Source organism: Elephantulus edwardii, unplaced genomic scaffold (genome assembly GCF_000299155.1).
Source record: "Elephantulus edwardii isolate Elephantulus edwardi_28Jun2011 unplaced genomic scaffold, EleEdw1.0 scaffold00045, whole genome shotgun sequence".
Classification (NCBI taxonomy): Eukaryota; Metazoa; Chordata; class Mammalia; order Macroscelidea; family Macroscelididae; genus Elephantulus; species Elephantulus edwardii.
The window spans coordinates 13,343,374-13,355,067 of NW_006399795.1; the positions used below are offsets into that span (position 1 = coordinate 13,343,374).

General features: G+C 48.9%; 1 protein-coding gene across 1 annotated transcript in view; it reads left to right on the top strand.

Moving 5' to 3' along the window:
- The window catches only part of CEP104 (centrosomal protein 104kDa), a 52,778-nt gene extending 45,879 nt beyond the window's left edge, over positions 1-6,899 (top strand). Inside the window, exons 16-21 of the mRNA XM_006885805.1 lie at positions 40-106; positions 947-1,055; positions 3,682-3,820; positions 4,052-4,119; positions 5,578-5,668; positions 6,790-6,899. Coding sequence (XP_006885867.1) covers positions 40-106; positions 947-1,055; positions 3,682-3,820; positions 4,052-4,119; positions 5,578-5,668; positions 6,790-6,899 — 584 coding nt within the window. The remainder of the gene's footprint in view (positions 1-39; positions 107-946; positions 1,056-3,681; positions 3,821-4,051; positions 4,120-5,577; positions 5,669-6,789) is intronic.
- The last annotated feature ends 4,795 nt before the right edge of the window (positions 6,900-11,694 follow it).

Consider the following 11,694-nt stretch of genomic DNA (forward strand, 5'->3'; position numbering starts at 1 on the left):
AAATTCAGTTGCTTTTTTTCCCCCCTCTCTCTCTCTCAGATACTCAGGGAAGGAAAGCCGACCCACCCAGTGCTCCAGAGATCCCAGACAACCATTACTTGGATAAGTGAGTGACGGTGCCCTTTATGTAATGAATCCAGGCACGAAACACTGTAATTATTAGGCAGTCTGTTAGTTGTTCATGGGGTCAGAGTGGTTAGTGGGCCCTTCAGGGCTAAAGCGTTGCCCCCACAAGTCCACCTCCTGTCCCCTCTCTTGCCCCCTGTGCTGCTCAGGGTCCCAGGGGGTGCGATGGCATTGAGGCAGTTACCTGCTGAAATGCCATCTCAGAACTCAGACTCCTTACTGTTGGTTGGAGCAGTCGGGGCTGACCCTCCAGGCAGTTTTCAGAGGCTGTGAATCCTATACGAGGAGAGTGCCATCTTTCTCCCTGGGGCAGCTGGTGGATTCGTACCCCCTGCCTTTGGCTTGGCAGCACAGCTTCCTGCCCACTAGGCCACCAGAGCTCCCTTTTGAGTTTTTCTTTGGTTTTGTTTTTTAGTTAACCCTGACAGGAGTGTATAGGCTGTCTACCAAAATTGTTGTTTTGGGCACAAAAACACCCTAGTAGAAAACACTCATTACTAAACAGGCCAGGACACATTGGCAAGGCTACTGGGACAAATGTCTCTGGCTTATTTTTCTCTTGTGACTCAAAATTTCCTGTCTGCTTGAGTACAACATGGTTAACATTGTAAGAGATCTTAGAAAGCTGCTCCACACTCGCTCAGTCAGGAATCTTTCCTGGCACTTCAGCACGTGGCCCAGCCAGCAGGGCTGCCGCCACCGCCCCCTCCTCAGAGGGCCAGCCAAGGGTGAGGTGCTGACACTAGAGAACGGGGGAGCAGAGGGGGCGTCACTGAGCCAGGTCTTTGCATTCATTCTGCACTTTGCTGTTCTGCTTCAGTTTATGCATTTTCTGTGGAGAAAGGAATGAGTCTTTCACAGAGGAAGGTCTGGACCTGCATTACTGGAAGCACTGTCTCATGCTGACGAGATGCGACTACTGCAAACAGGTGAGGTGCTGGGCACTGTTGGACCAGACCCAGCCTGTGGACTTGAGCCAGCCACACCTGGGAGGCCCGGCACAAAGGCAGCCAGGTGTCAGTAATGGTGAAAGAACGTAACGGAGTACACACGACCTCATTTTATTTCGATTACTATTTTTTGCGTTTTTGTTAAAGTGCTAAAGTATACAAATCCTCAGTGTTAGAGCCCAAGGTATGATCACAGAAACACTTGTGTACCCACCACTCAGGTCCAGAAAGACCCTTGGACAAAAACCGAACTAGTTGCCCTCTAGTTGACTCCGACTCATGGCTCTCACATACGTGTCAGGGTACTTTGAGTGGTACTTTTACGCGGGACTCTTGAGTGGCACATCACCAGGCTTTTCTTCCTAGGCACCTGTGCATGGATTCCAACAGCTGTTCCTCACCATTGTCAGCTGAGCTTCTAAGTGTTTATACCACCCAGAAATGACGCCCCGCTCACCTCAGTCCCCCCTCAAAGTCATCACTGTCCTGATTTCTGACATCACGCATCTGTGCTTTTTGCTCTTTGAGCTTTATATTTAAAAATCGTCCACAATGTAATTATTAGACTGTATATGGTTTATTTTCCTACTTTCCAGTCTTCCCTCCTTTGACAGTGTCACAATTCACTCATCCATCCTGTTTACAGAATTCAGGTTCTTTCCAGTGGGGCTTCTTTCATTCTGCCACACGTGCTCTGTGTGTTCTTGTGGGGCACGTGGAAGTACGCGAGCCACTGACGTGGAGTGAAATTGCTGGGTGTTGAGGTGCTCAGCTTCAGAGCTAATGCTCCACGGGGTCACCCAGAGCGGGGGACCAGCTCACACCCCCGCCGCTGCTCCCCCTCCTCACTCCCACTTGGCCCGGCCAGTCTTCTGTGGACGTTCTGCTGGGTGCTTACGAAACTCTGGTGGTGTGACGTGTTACATATCTGGCACTTAATCCAAAAGGGTGTAGTTCAAGTCCATCAGTAACTCTATGGGAAAAAGATGGGCACTCTCTTCCTGTCCTGGCCTCCTTGCCCGGGCCCAACACTTCCTGTAACAATTTCCAGCCTCAGAAATGTGGTAGAGGTTCGTCATGAGTCAGAATCGACCTGACGGCAGTATGTGAGTCCTGAGTCAGAATTTGAGGGGTTTGGTAGGTGTTTAATGCCACCTGATGCCATGGGGTTCAGGTTTTCCTGGGTGCCTCGTGGCATCGTGGCTATTTGTAGTTTGCCTTTCCCTGATGGCTGGGCAGCTCACACACCTGTCTGTTTGACTTTGTGAGGTACTTTTTTAATTTTAACTAGGCAGACAATCTTTTTCTTCTTGTTGCTGTGTGCCATCGAGTTGGAACCGACTTATAGCTGACCCTCCACTGAGTTTTCAGAGACAGTAAATCACATGGGCAGAGATTGCCTCTCCCACAGAGCAAGCTCATGGATTTGAACCTCATGCCTTTGGGATTGCAATGCAGATTCTTACCACCAGGCCACCAGAGCTCCCCATTCCTCATTGAGCTGTAGTAATTCTTTGTTTATGCATCTAGACAAGAGTTGGGTTTTTTTAAGTTAAATGGAGTATTTGGTTGTTCCAAAAAGATAATATGCTTAGCTGCTACCCAAAAGGTCGGTGGGTGAGTTCACCCAGAGGGCCCTCAGAAGAAAGTCCTGCCAGTCTACTTCTGAAAAATCAGCCGTTGAAAACCCTGTGGAGCCCCGTTCTGCGCTGACGTGTGGGGTCACCATGAGTGGGAACTGACTCTATGGTGGCTGGTTTTACTGACCAGTGATACGTATTTTGACAGTCTTCTCTCATTCTGTGTGTTGCATTATCAGCTTGCTTAACTGTGTCTTTTAATTGCAGAAGTTTTCCTTTTTCATGCTGGCCACCTTTCATGGTTTGTGTTCTCTGTGCCGTTTCTGAAACTTTTCCCTATGCCAAATTTTAAAGCCCCTCTGATGTGAAAGGCCTTCTCTTTAGGAACAGAGGAGAGCACGCTTGTCTTGGGCCCACTCAGCCTTCAGAGGGGGTTTAACTCAGCTGATCCTCCTCCCACCGCAGCTGTCCCTCCACCTGGCAGGGCGGACTCTGGCCCCTGTGTAATGGCCCAGAACAAGGCCCAGTGTTCCCTTGAGCAGCGTGCAAAGTCCCAAGGCGGAGGAGTGCTTTGCAGGGTATGCAGGGGCCTTCCAGACAGAGCTGTGTGTAGAGCAAGAGATCGTTTGCTATCTTATGATTCTATTTCTGTGCATGTTCTTCGGCATAAAAAAGTAGACAGGATTTAAACCCAGGGCCACACAATTAACCACAGCTATTTTGCCTTCTAATCCAAGTGCCACATTCAGATTACCCTTAGCACCCACTCCCCACCTCTGCACAATGGCTTTGACGTGCTGCCCGGGTAAGATGAAGCGAAGGATCTGAGAGGTGTCTGCACAGCACAGTGGATGCTCCAGAAGCTCCGTGTGTGTGAGCTTCAGAGAGGAAAGATGCCTGTGCTCCCCAACGCCGCTGTTGCCCCCGGAGCCTTTTCTGGAGGTTCTGCACCCTGCACCCATCAGCCAATGTGGCAGGAAGCCCACCAGGGTCTCAGCAGCTTCCCCACCTATGTTTTGGCCCAGGTGGTAGAGATAGCCAGCCTGACAGAGCACCTGCTGACGGAATGTGACAAGAAGGATGGCTTTGGAAAGTGCTACCGCTGCAGCGAGGCGGTGCTCAAGGAGGAGCTGCCCCGCCACATCAAGACCAAAGAGTGCAATCGTGAGTGTGTCCCCAGGCGCCCTCTGCACAGCTGGTGGGCCTGCCCGGGCACTGGGCCTGCCAGGGCGCTGGGCCTGCCGAGGCGCTGGGCCTGTTGAGCCGTGGGCCTCCTGAGCGGGTCTCCACACACCCTGGGGGCTGAAGTATCCCTGGGTGCTGCCACACTCCCTCTCTTCACGGGCTGACTCCTGTCATTGGAGTCACTGACTTTGTTTTACTAAATCATTTCAGCTGCCAAGTCAGAGAAACTGGCGAACAGGTGTCCTTTGTGCCATGAGAACTTCTCACCTGGAGAAGAGGTAAGGGGCCTGACCCTGGACAGTGGTGACTTGATAATAATAAACTGTTGTGTTATAAAAATAGTGACAGTGATGACAGGGCTACTGGACTCCAAAGCCCAACGTCTCAGGTACCCAGTAGTGCAGTGTTTGGAGGGAATAGCTGAGATTCGTCAGTGTTCATTCTCGTGTCCTGTATCATCACGTGATGTCTTGCTGGAGCATTTATGAATGGTTCATTTAAGGAGGCTGAACACCCTGGGATAAAGACATGAAATGGTTTTCTCTTTCTCTAGCCCCTGCTTTTACCTGTTTGTGGGAACCCTGGCTCACCTAGTTTGGGCATGTTCTCAGGAGGGACCAGGCTGGGAAAGGTGGGAGGTCAGAGGAAGAGAGGAAGACCCTCAGTGAGATTGATTGCACAGTGACCGTAACGGTGGGCTCACACGTGTCATCTGGTGAGGATGGTACAGGATGGCAGCGTTCGGGGCTGTGCTTCGTGGGGTCACTGGGTCGTGGTCAGAGGCCCTCGGCAGCCGACATCTTGAGGCACCTTGGTGGTGCAGTGCTTACGCACACGGCTGCTGACGGAGAGGCTGGTAGTTGCGGCCCCATGAGGAAGAAGAAGCAGCGGCTTCCATGAAGACCTGCGGCCCTGGAGACCCTAAGAGCCAGTTCTCCCTGTTCTGGGGGCTCAGAATTAGCACAACAGCAACAAATGGAGATTGACTAGATTCTAGAACACTCTGGTCCCTTTTGATTAATAAACCTAGCCCAGTTCAGTCTGAAAATTCTATTTCTTATCTAATCCAGGACTCCACTGCCTTCCCACACCATGGTTCAGCAGCTTAGTGAGGAGAGTGTGAGGTCTCCCACCCCCACCCCTCCACCCCCACGGGCCGTTAGCTGACACTGGGGCGAGGGCATACCAGAGGGAGTCAGCAGCTTCGAGATGGTAATGTGGCTCCCTGGCTAACATGACTAGCCAGAGATGCCCAGATGTGCCAGACATCGCGTGCTGAGCCCCTGTGGGGCCTGCCCACTGCACACACACCCCACTTACCCGCGGTCACCTGCAGTCTGCTTACCGCATCTGCACAGCTCCGTGTGTCCAGGCCGTCCTGGACATGGAGTCGGCAGGGTAGCCCTGCATCCTGCTGGCCCGGGAAAGCCCGCAGCTCACGCACAGGCCGTGCAGGCTCTCCTCCTGCTTGTCCTCCTCTGTCTCTCCAGCTGTCCAATTCATATATATCCATTTCCCTCTCTGGAAAGTTCCAGAATGTAACAAGTTATGCAAAAGAGTAAAAAGAACTGCAGTTAAATGCTAATGTGCAGACTGTGGGGGCTGGTGTAGAATCCCTGACGCATCTGCACTGTGGCCAGAGGTGCCCTCGTTTTCAGCTTTAGCTGTCGTTGTCCTCGATGCTGTGGGAGCTCTGTGGCCTGACCACATGCCTTCGGCCTTTCCTCCCCCTGCAGGCCTGGAAGGGTCATCTCATGGGTCCCGCCGGCTGCACCATGAACCTGCGGAAGACACACATCCTGCACAGAGTGCAGGGGCTGCTGCCAGGTAAGGCCTTCCACGTGCGACCACGTTCTCGAGATGCAGCCACTCTCTCAGAGGCTTTGGGCCATTGTTGGGTGGCACTCCACCAGGGTACACTCCTATCTCAGTGTCTTCATATGAAAGATTCCTCAGCATTGAGGAACATCAGTTGGAGTTGCCTGGGGATAAGGCACCACCTGTCTGAAATGGTATTATACCCTCATACGGTACCCTAAATCTGACGTAAGTTAGCAGAAGTAGCTATTTTATGTCAGATTTGTTGTTGTGTACCAGAGAGTGGGAACTGACCCTCTGGCAGGTTCTCAGAGGCAGTTACTCACACAGGAGATTGCCCGTCTTCCCACGAAGCAGCTTATGGCCTCAAACCACGTACTTTCAGGATTGCAACACAGCTTCTTGCCACGTGGACACCTTATAAACAGTGTTGTATGTTCCATTAACAAAATTTTTCTTAATCAGAAGATGCTGGAGACCTAACTTGATCTTAGGAATGGTGCCGATCTAATGTGGTAAAGATAGAGGCGCAGAGTGCTGGTGGCCTCGTGGTAAGAAGCTGTGCTGCAGTCCCAAAGGCACACAGTTTGAAATCAGCAACTGCTCCACAGGAGAAAGATGCACAGTCTCCTCCTGTGTGATTAAACTGCCCCTAAAGCCCGCCAGAGGGTCAGCTATGAGTCAGCTCTGACTTGACAGTACACAACAACAAAGACGCAGAGTGGAAACTCATGTCTAGGCTGTTCCCTTCCTTGCTTTCTGGAGTGCAGTTCTGGGGTGCCTGGATGGGGAGCTGCCTCGGTCCCACTTCTTCTGGGCCCCTGACAGGTGTCATACCGAGCGCTTGGCTTGTAGCTGCAGGCCAGACCACCATCCCTCACACACAACACACACACACACACACACACACACACACCTCTCTCAGCCTGCTGCCGCCGGAGCAAGCTGCTGTTGTCCACGGTGCTGACCCAGACAAATGCCATCATCAGACCCCTGCAGACAGTGATAGGGACCATCTCTGCCCTCTCTGTGCCCTGACCCACAGCTCATCCCCACTTCTCTGTTCCGGGATCCTGTGTCTCCCTTCTAACTTGGGGCCTGTGTTTTATGTGTCTGTGTCTTCACTGCAGGTAAAACAATGACTAGAACAGGCACCTCGGGTTTGAAGGCTGGCAGCAAGATCCCCACGCTGAGGGGAGGCCTGAGTAAAGGCTCCAACAGGACGTACACAAAGCGGTGATGCCGCCGTCCCAGCTCCTGCCGACATGCATGGCTGGGCCAGCTCCCTGGTTCTGACCCGGTCCTCCTCCACCGACTTTTTGGACTGGCTCTGACCCACTGCCAGCTCACGGCCCGAGCACTTCTCTGTTTTCAGCACTAGGCTTCTGTTAAGCGTCGGGAATAGACTGACCAAAGAGCCTTCACCCCGAGCACCGAGCCACACTGTTTCTCTCACCTTCCAGGTTCCTGACTTCTCACGCCTTCTGACAAGAGCACAGGAAGCTCCCTCGGGCAGCTGACAGGCAGGAACAGCATATCAAGAGATGGCCGAGGCGCAGGCATGGCCTCCACCTTTCTCAGCTGCTGGGCTGACTGTCCTGGCTCGTTTCCTCTGACCTGTCACATCTCACTTCCCTGCGAGAGGTCGTGTGCCCCCAGGACTGTGGTCCCACCACATTGTTACCAGGCACGGTCAGAGGAGACCCCCGAGGGTCAGGAGCATCTTGCCAGGTCTCCTCCCCGCAGGCACCATCTGCTAGGTCCTCTGCCCAGGACACTTAGCCACAGGGTGGAAGAGGGTTCAGTATCTACAGAACATGCCACACTCACAGAAATAAAGGTATAAAGGAAGTCTAAACAAACAGGAGTTACCGAGGGTCGGTCCCCTGGTGCTCCCTTACCTGTCAGGTCGAGCCAGCATCATGGGCTTCGCCTCCCTGCAGAGCCCGGCCTGTCCCGGCTGTGCGCTTCCAGTGGGAGGAAGGCCAGCACTAACACAGGTGCCTGTCGGCCTTCTCACAGGGGCGTCAGGTTCTCTACATGTGCACCTTCTGAGGGAAAATGATGCCGTCTCTACCTGATTATCTTGTGCACATCTGCCCATGCATGTTAATCAGAACTGGCCCCATCCTCAGCTGGGGAGGAGATATGGGTTTGCCCGCCAGCCGTGTGTGCTAGGTGGGCTCAGGTGGCCCCCGTTGTAGGTCTGCCTCCCTGTCCATTTCAGTCCATGTTGTACTTAGAACTGCAAGTTTACTTGTTTCAAACCAGTCACATTTTATTTTAAAGCCCCAAAGCGTTGATTAAAATGATAAGACCAAACCTCGGAATGCTGTCTCCTCACCACCTCCTCACCCTCTGCTGTGGCGGTGACTCCCAACCAGGTGTCCGGCCAGTGGCTTCCATGGCACTTGGCTGGGGTCCGCTGTCCTCCTTGTAAGCATCTCTGCTCTCTAAGTGCCGACTCTGCCAGAGACCAAAAATAATGTCCTTTCAGCACCAAATATTTCTCCTGAGCCCCGTCCATCAAGAGGATTGTGTTGCCTGCCTTGTGGTCAGGCTTTCACAGTGAGTTTGGAATGCTTGGGACTGATGACATTTATATACACAATTAACGTCTAAATAGTGTCTCATTCCCAACCGTGTGAAACAACAAAATACAAAACCTAGCTGAGCAGGGCGCACCCTGGACGTGGGAGTAATCATGAGTTTGCTTGGGCTAGGCTCTGTTTTTGGCAACTAAAACCTCGTATGGTTGACTTAAAACACTGCGCTAGGATACTTACTTTAAAAAACGCTAAAGTAGATGAAGAGTGGAGAATAATATAAAACTTTACAAAGTAGAGAATGCCAAGATATTTTGGGTTTCAAGAATCTATTTGCCATTATTTCCTAACCCATTTTTAAAGTATACGTAAAACATTTCTTTAAGTGGGTCAATATGAGGGACTTTTAACCAGAGAATTATTAATTCTTCTTCAAAGTCAAAACTTTGAAGAAATATGCTTTTATATAGTGTAAGGAAGATATTTATAGTGCTTGAGAAGCAAAATTGAGTGTATTTAAAACAGATTCATCTTTGCTGGTTACTGAAGAATAGGGGTTTTTTTTTATCTTAATGTGATTGCTGGCACCAATGAGTGGCTATTAAAAATTTCACAGATGTGTTTGCTATTAAGGGACCAAGAATAAAGGATAAAACATTTAAAAGCACCTGTTAGATCCCTCAGCCATTCAAAAATAAGCATCTAGGGAGGTGTGGTAGCCTGGGGGCAAGAAGCTGCATTGCAGTCCTGAAGGCACACAGTTCAAATCCACCAGATGCTCTGCTGGAGAAGGAGGGGCAATCTCCTCCTGGGCCAATCAGATCCAACTCAACGGTACACAACAAGAAAGAAAAAAAAGCATCTACATTTAGAATATTAGTGAAGAACTGAATTTTCATTTATGGATATTTAATATTTATTTCGATTATTTTCATATTTCAGAATACTCAATAATTTAAAAGAACTATCTATAAATTTGGCATTAGAATACACGTGTAAATAATTTTAATGAAAACTTGCAACTTTTTAATGTTTTCACATGATTTTCTATTTGTCTTTATTTCAGGTACCAGGATGATAAATGCCTAATTAATATATTTTTGTTGTTTTAGCATTTTCAGGGCTAATTTCACACTGACTGTATTAATATAATAAAAAGGTCATTCAATGTTTTGTCATTTTTATTTTAAAATTACAATAAAAGACACTTTGAAGTCACATATCCTGCACAGCTGTTGCTCAGCCTGAAACAGGAAGTAAACCGAAGACTGCAGAGCAAAGACATACATACTTAATGTTTAGTTCCCTGAGAGAATCTGGTTTCTCAGATGGGTTCTTCATTAAAGTGTCTTCTGTCCCGGGCCCTGAAGGACTGGCTTGTTTGCCTTAGAATGCTCCTTACAGTTCTGTGTCATGGTTCCAGTCACCCTTGTCCTGTGAACAGGCTGTGGCATGTGCTAAAAGGAGGAAAAAAGTGGTGGCTCTATTTTCTGGTCGTCTTACTGATTGTGTTACTGACTGTGTCGATGGCATGGCATGTTTAGATACAGTCATGTAAACGAAATGCCTTCTGGCAATCTGGTCACTTCTTTTATTTTATTAGGAAAAACATATTGGGGGTACAAGGAGGCGAGGGTTGGGGGCAGAAGGGTGAGGATGGGCAGGGATGCAGTTGCAGAGCTGCAGAAATTGGTGGGGGGAGCAGGTGGTCACTTCTTTTTCTTTGTCATTTCCACTCTGTGTGCACCTTGGATCCCACACCCCTTCAGCACTGCCCACATGGACAGTTAGCTCAGTGGCCCTGAGGACTTCCCACCCCCCCCCCCCAATGTTACTTGATGACCCCTTCATTTGGTCACTTAAACCTTTCTTTAAACAACAGCGTTTAAGTTTATATACATGTATATAGTTCTGGTTCTTGGCAATGTCTTCATTCCCTTTGCTCTGTTGCAAGCCTTCATCATTTGTTACCTTCTGGAAGAAGGCCAATTTGAGAAATGGCAGATGCATTGAGAACTGTCTTTTCCTGAAATGTTGTGGATTGGTTACAGCACACTGAACGGCAGCCGTCAAGGAAAATTGTCACTCTGGGCTCGTTTTTGACCACAGCAGCTATGAGGAAGCAGCCCAAGCTTCAATGAGAGGCACGAGGACATTCTTCTAAGGCAGCCACTCCCACCCTCCCTGTGTGAGTTACCCCTCCCTCAACTACCTACCCTCTGAGGGTCCTAGCTGATCTTTCCAGTTGGCAGTTACTTCTTGGATCCCGTCTAGAAGAGCATCATTTTCAAGGCAGAAGACTTTATTGGTTAATCAGACCTCTGTGTTGTTTTCCAAAACCTTGAGGGGATAAGGGTTTAAGGTTTAAAAATCACCTCAGGGAAATAGTTTTAGGAGTTCGTCCATCCTCCATGACTCCAGAAGGTCAGGTTTCCTGAGAATCTTAATTTTTCCAAAAAAAAGAAAAGGTTTTAATTAAGGGGAAACCCTTTTATCTTGTGGGATAAATTCAAAATTGTCTTAAGTTCTCTATGTACAGTTGAGAAGTATAAATATAGTCTCTCTACCATTTCAAAGAGGTTATCTTTAGCTAGCCAACAAGTGTTATTTTTTTTTCTCCAGTGAATGAAAATGCAGCATTTTCTGTGTAAATTTGTAGTGAATTTTGTTAAACTTGCCTAAGTGTAGATTTTATAATCTCTTTCACTTTGTAATTATAGTGTCCACTTTTTTCCTTTATACAAATATAAACTTAAAAATTTAAGTATTAACAGTTTTAACAACTGAAATGTTTCTCCTGTTGGGCGAATAGAACGTGTGTGTGTGTGTGTGTGTGTGTGTGACTGTACATGGAAGAGTGTACACGGAGTATGCTTGGTAGTGTTTATGTACATAGGAAAATGTACATGAGAGTATGTGTGTACATGGGAGCGTGTGTGCACAGGAGAATGGACATGGGAGAGGGAAGACGAGAGAAAGTGAAGGCTATGTGTACTCTGAGAAAAGAGCACACTCAGCAGAAAACCTCAAAAGAGAGCAGCTTCAGCTCCAAGTTGCATCTGCTGTTGGCTCTATCAGGGTTGAGGGGGGTGGGGGAATAGTACTACCTACCAAGAAATTTCCATTCTTCTCAGAGTCAGCACAGTTTGTCGTGATCCACACAGTCAACGCCTTTGCATAGTCAATGAAACACAGACATTCCTCTGGTATTCCCTGCTTTCAACCAAGATCCATCTAACATTAGCTACAGACTCCCTAGTGCCGTGACCTCTTCTAAACCCCACCTGCACATCTGGCAGATCTCTGTTGATATGCTGTTCCAGTTGCTTTGCACTCATCCAAACAGAGCAAGGAAATGCTGCATGGTTCAAAATCAGAAAGGGTGTATGCCAGAGATTTGTGCTATCTCCATACCTTTTCAATCTATATTGCAGAACAGACGATGTGGGAGGCTGGGCTCTATTTAGGAGGAATGTGCCACCAAGACTG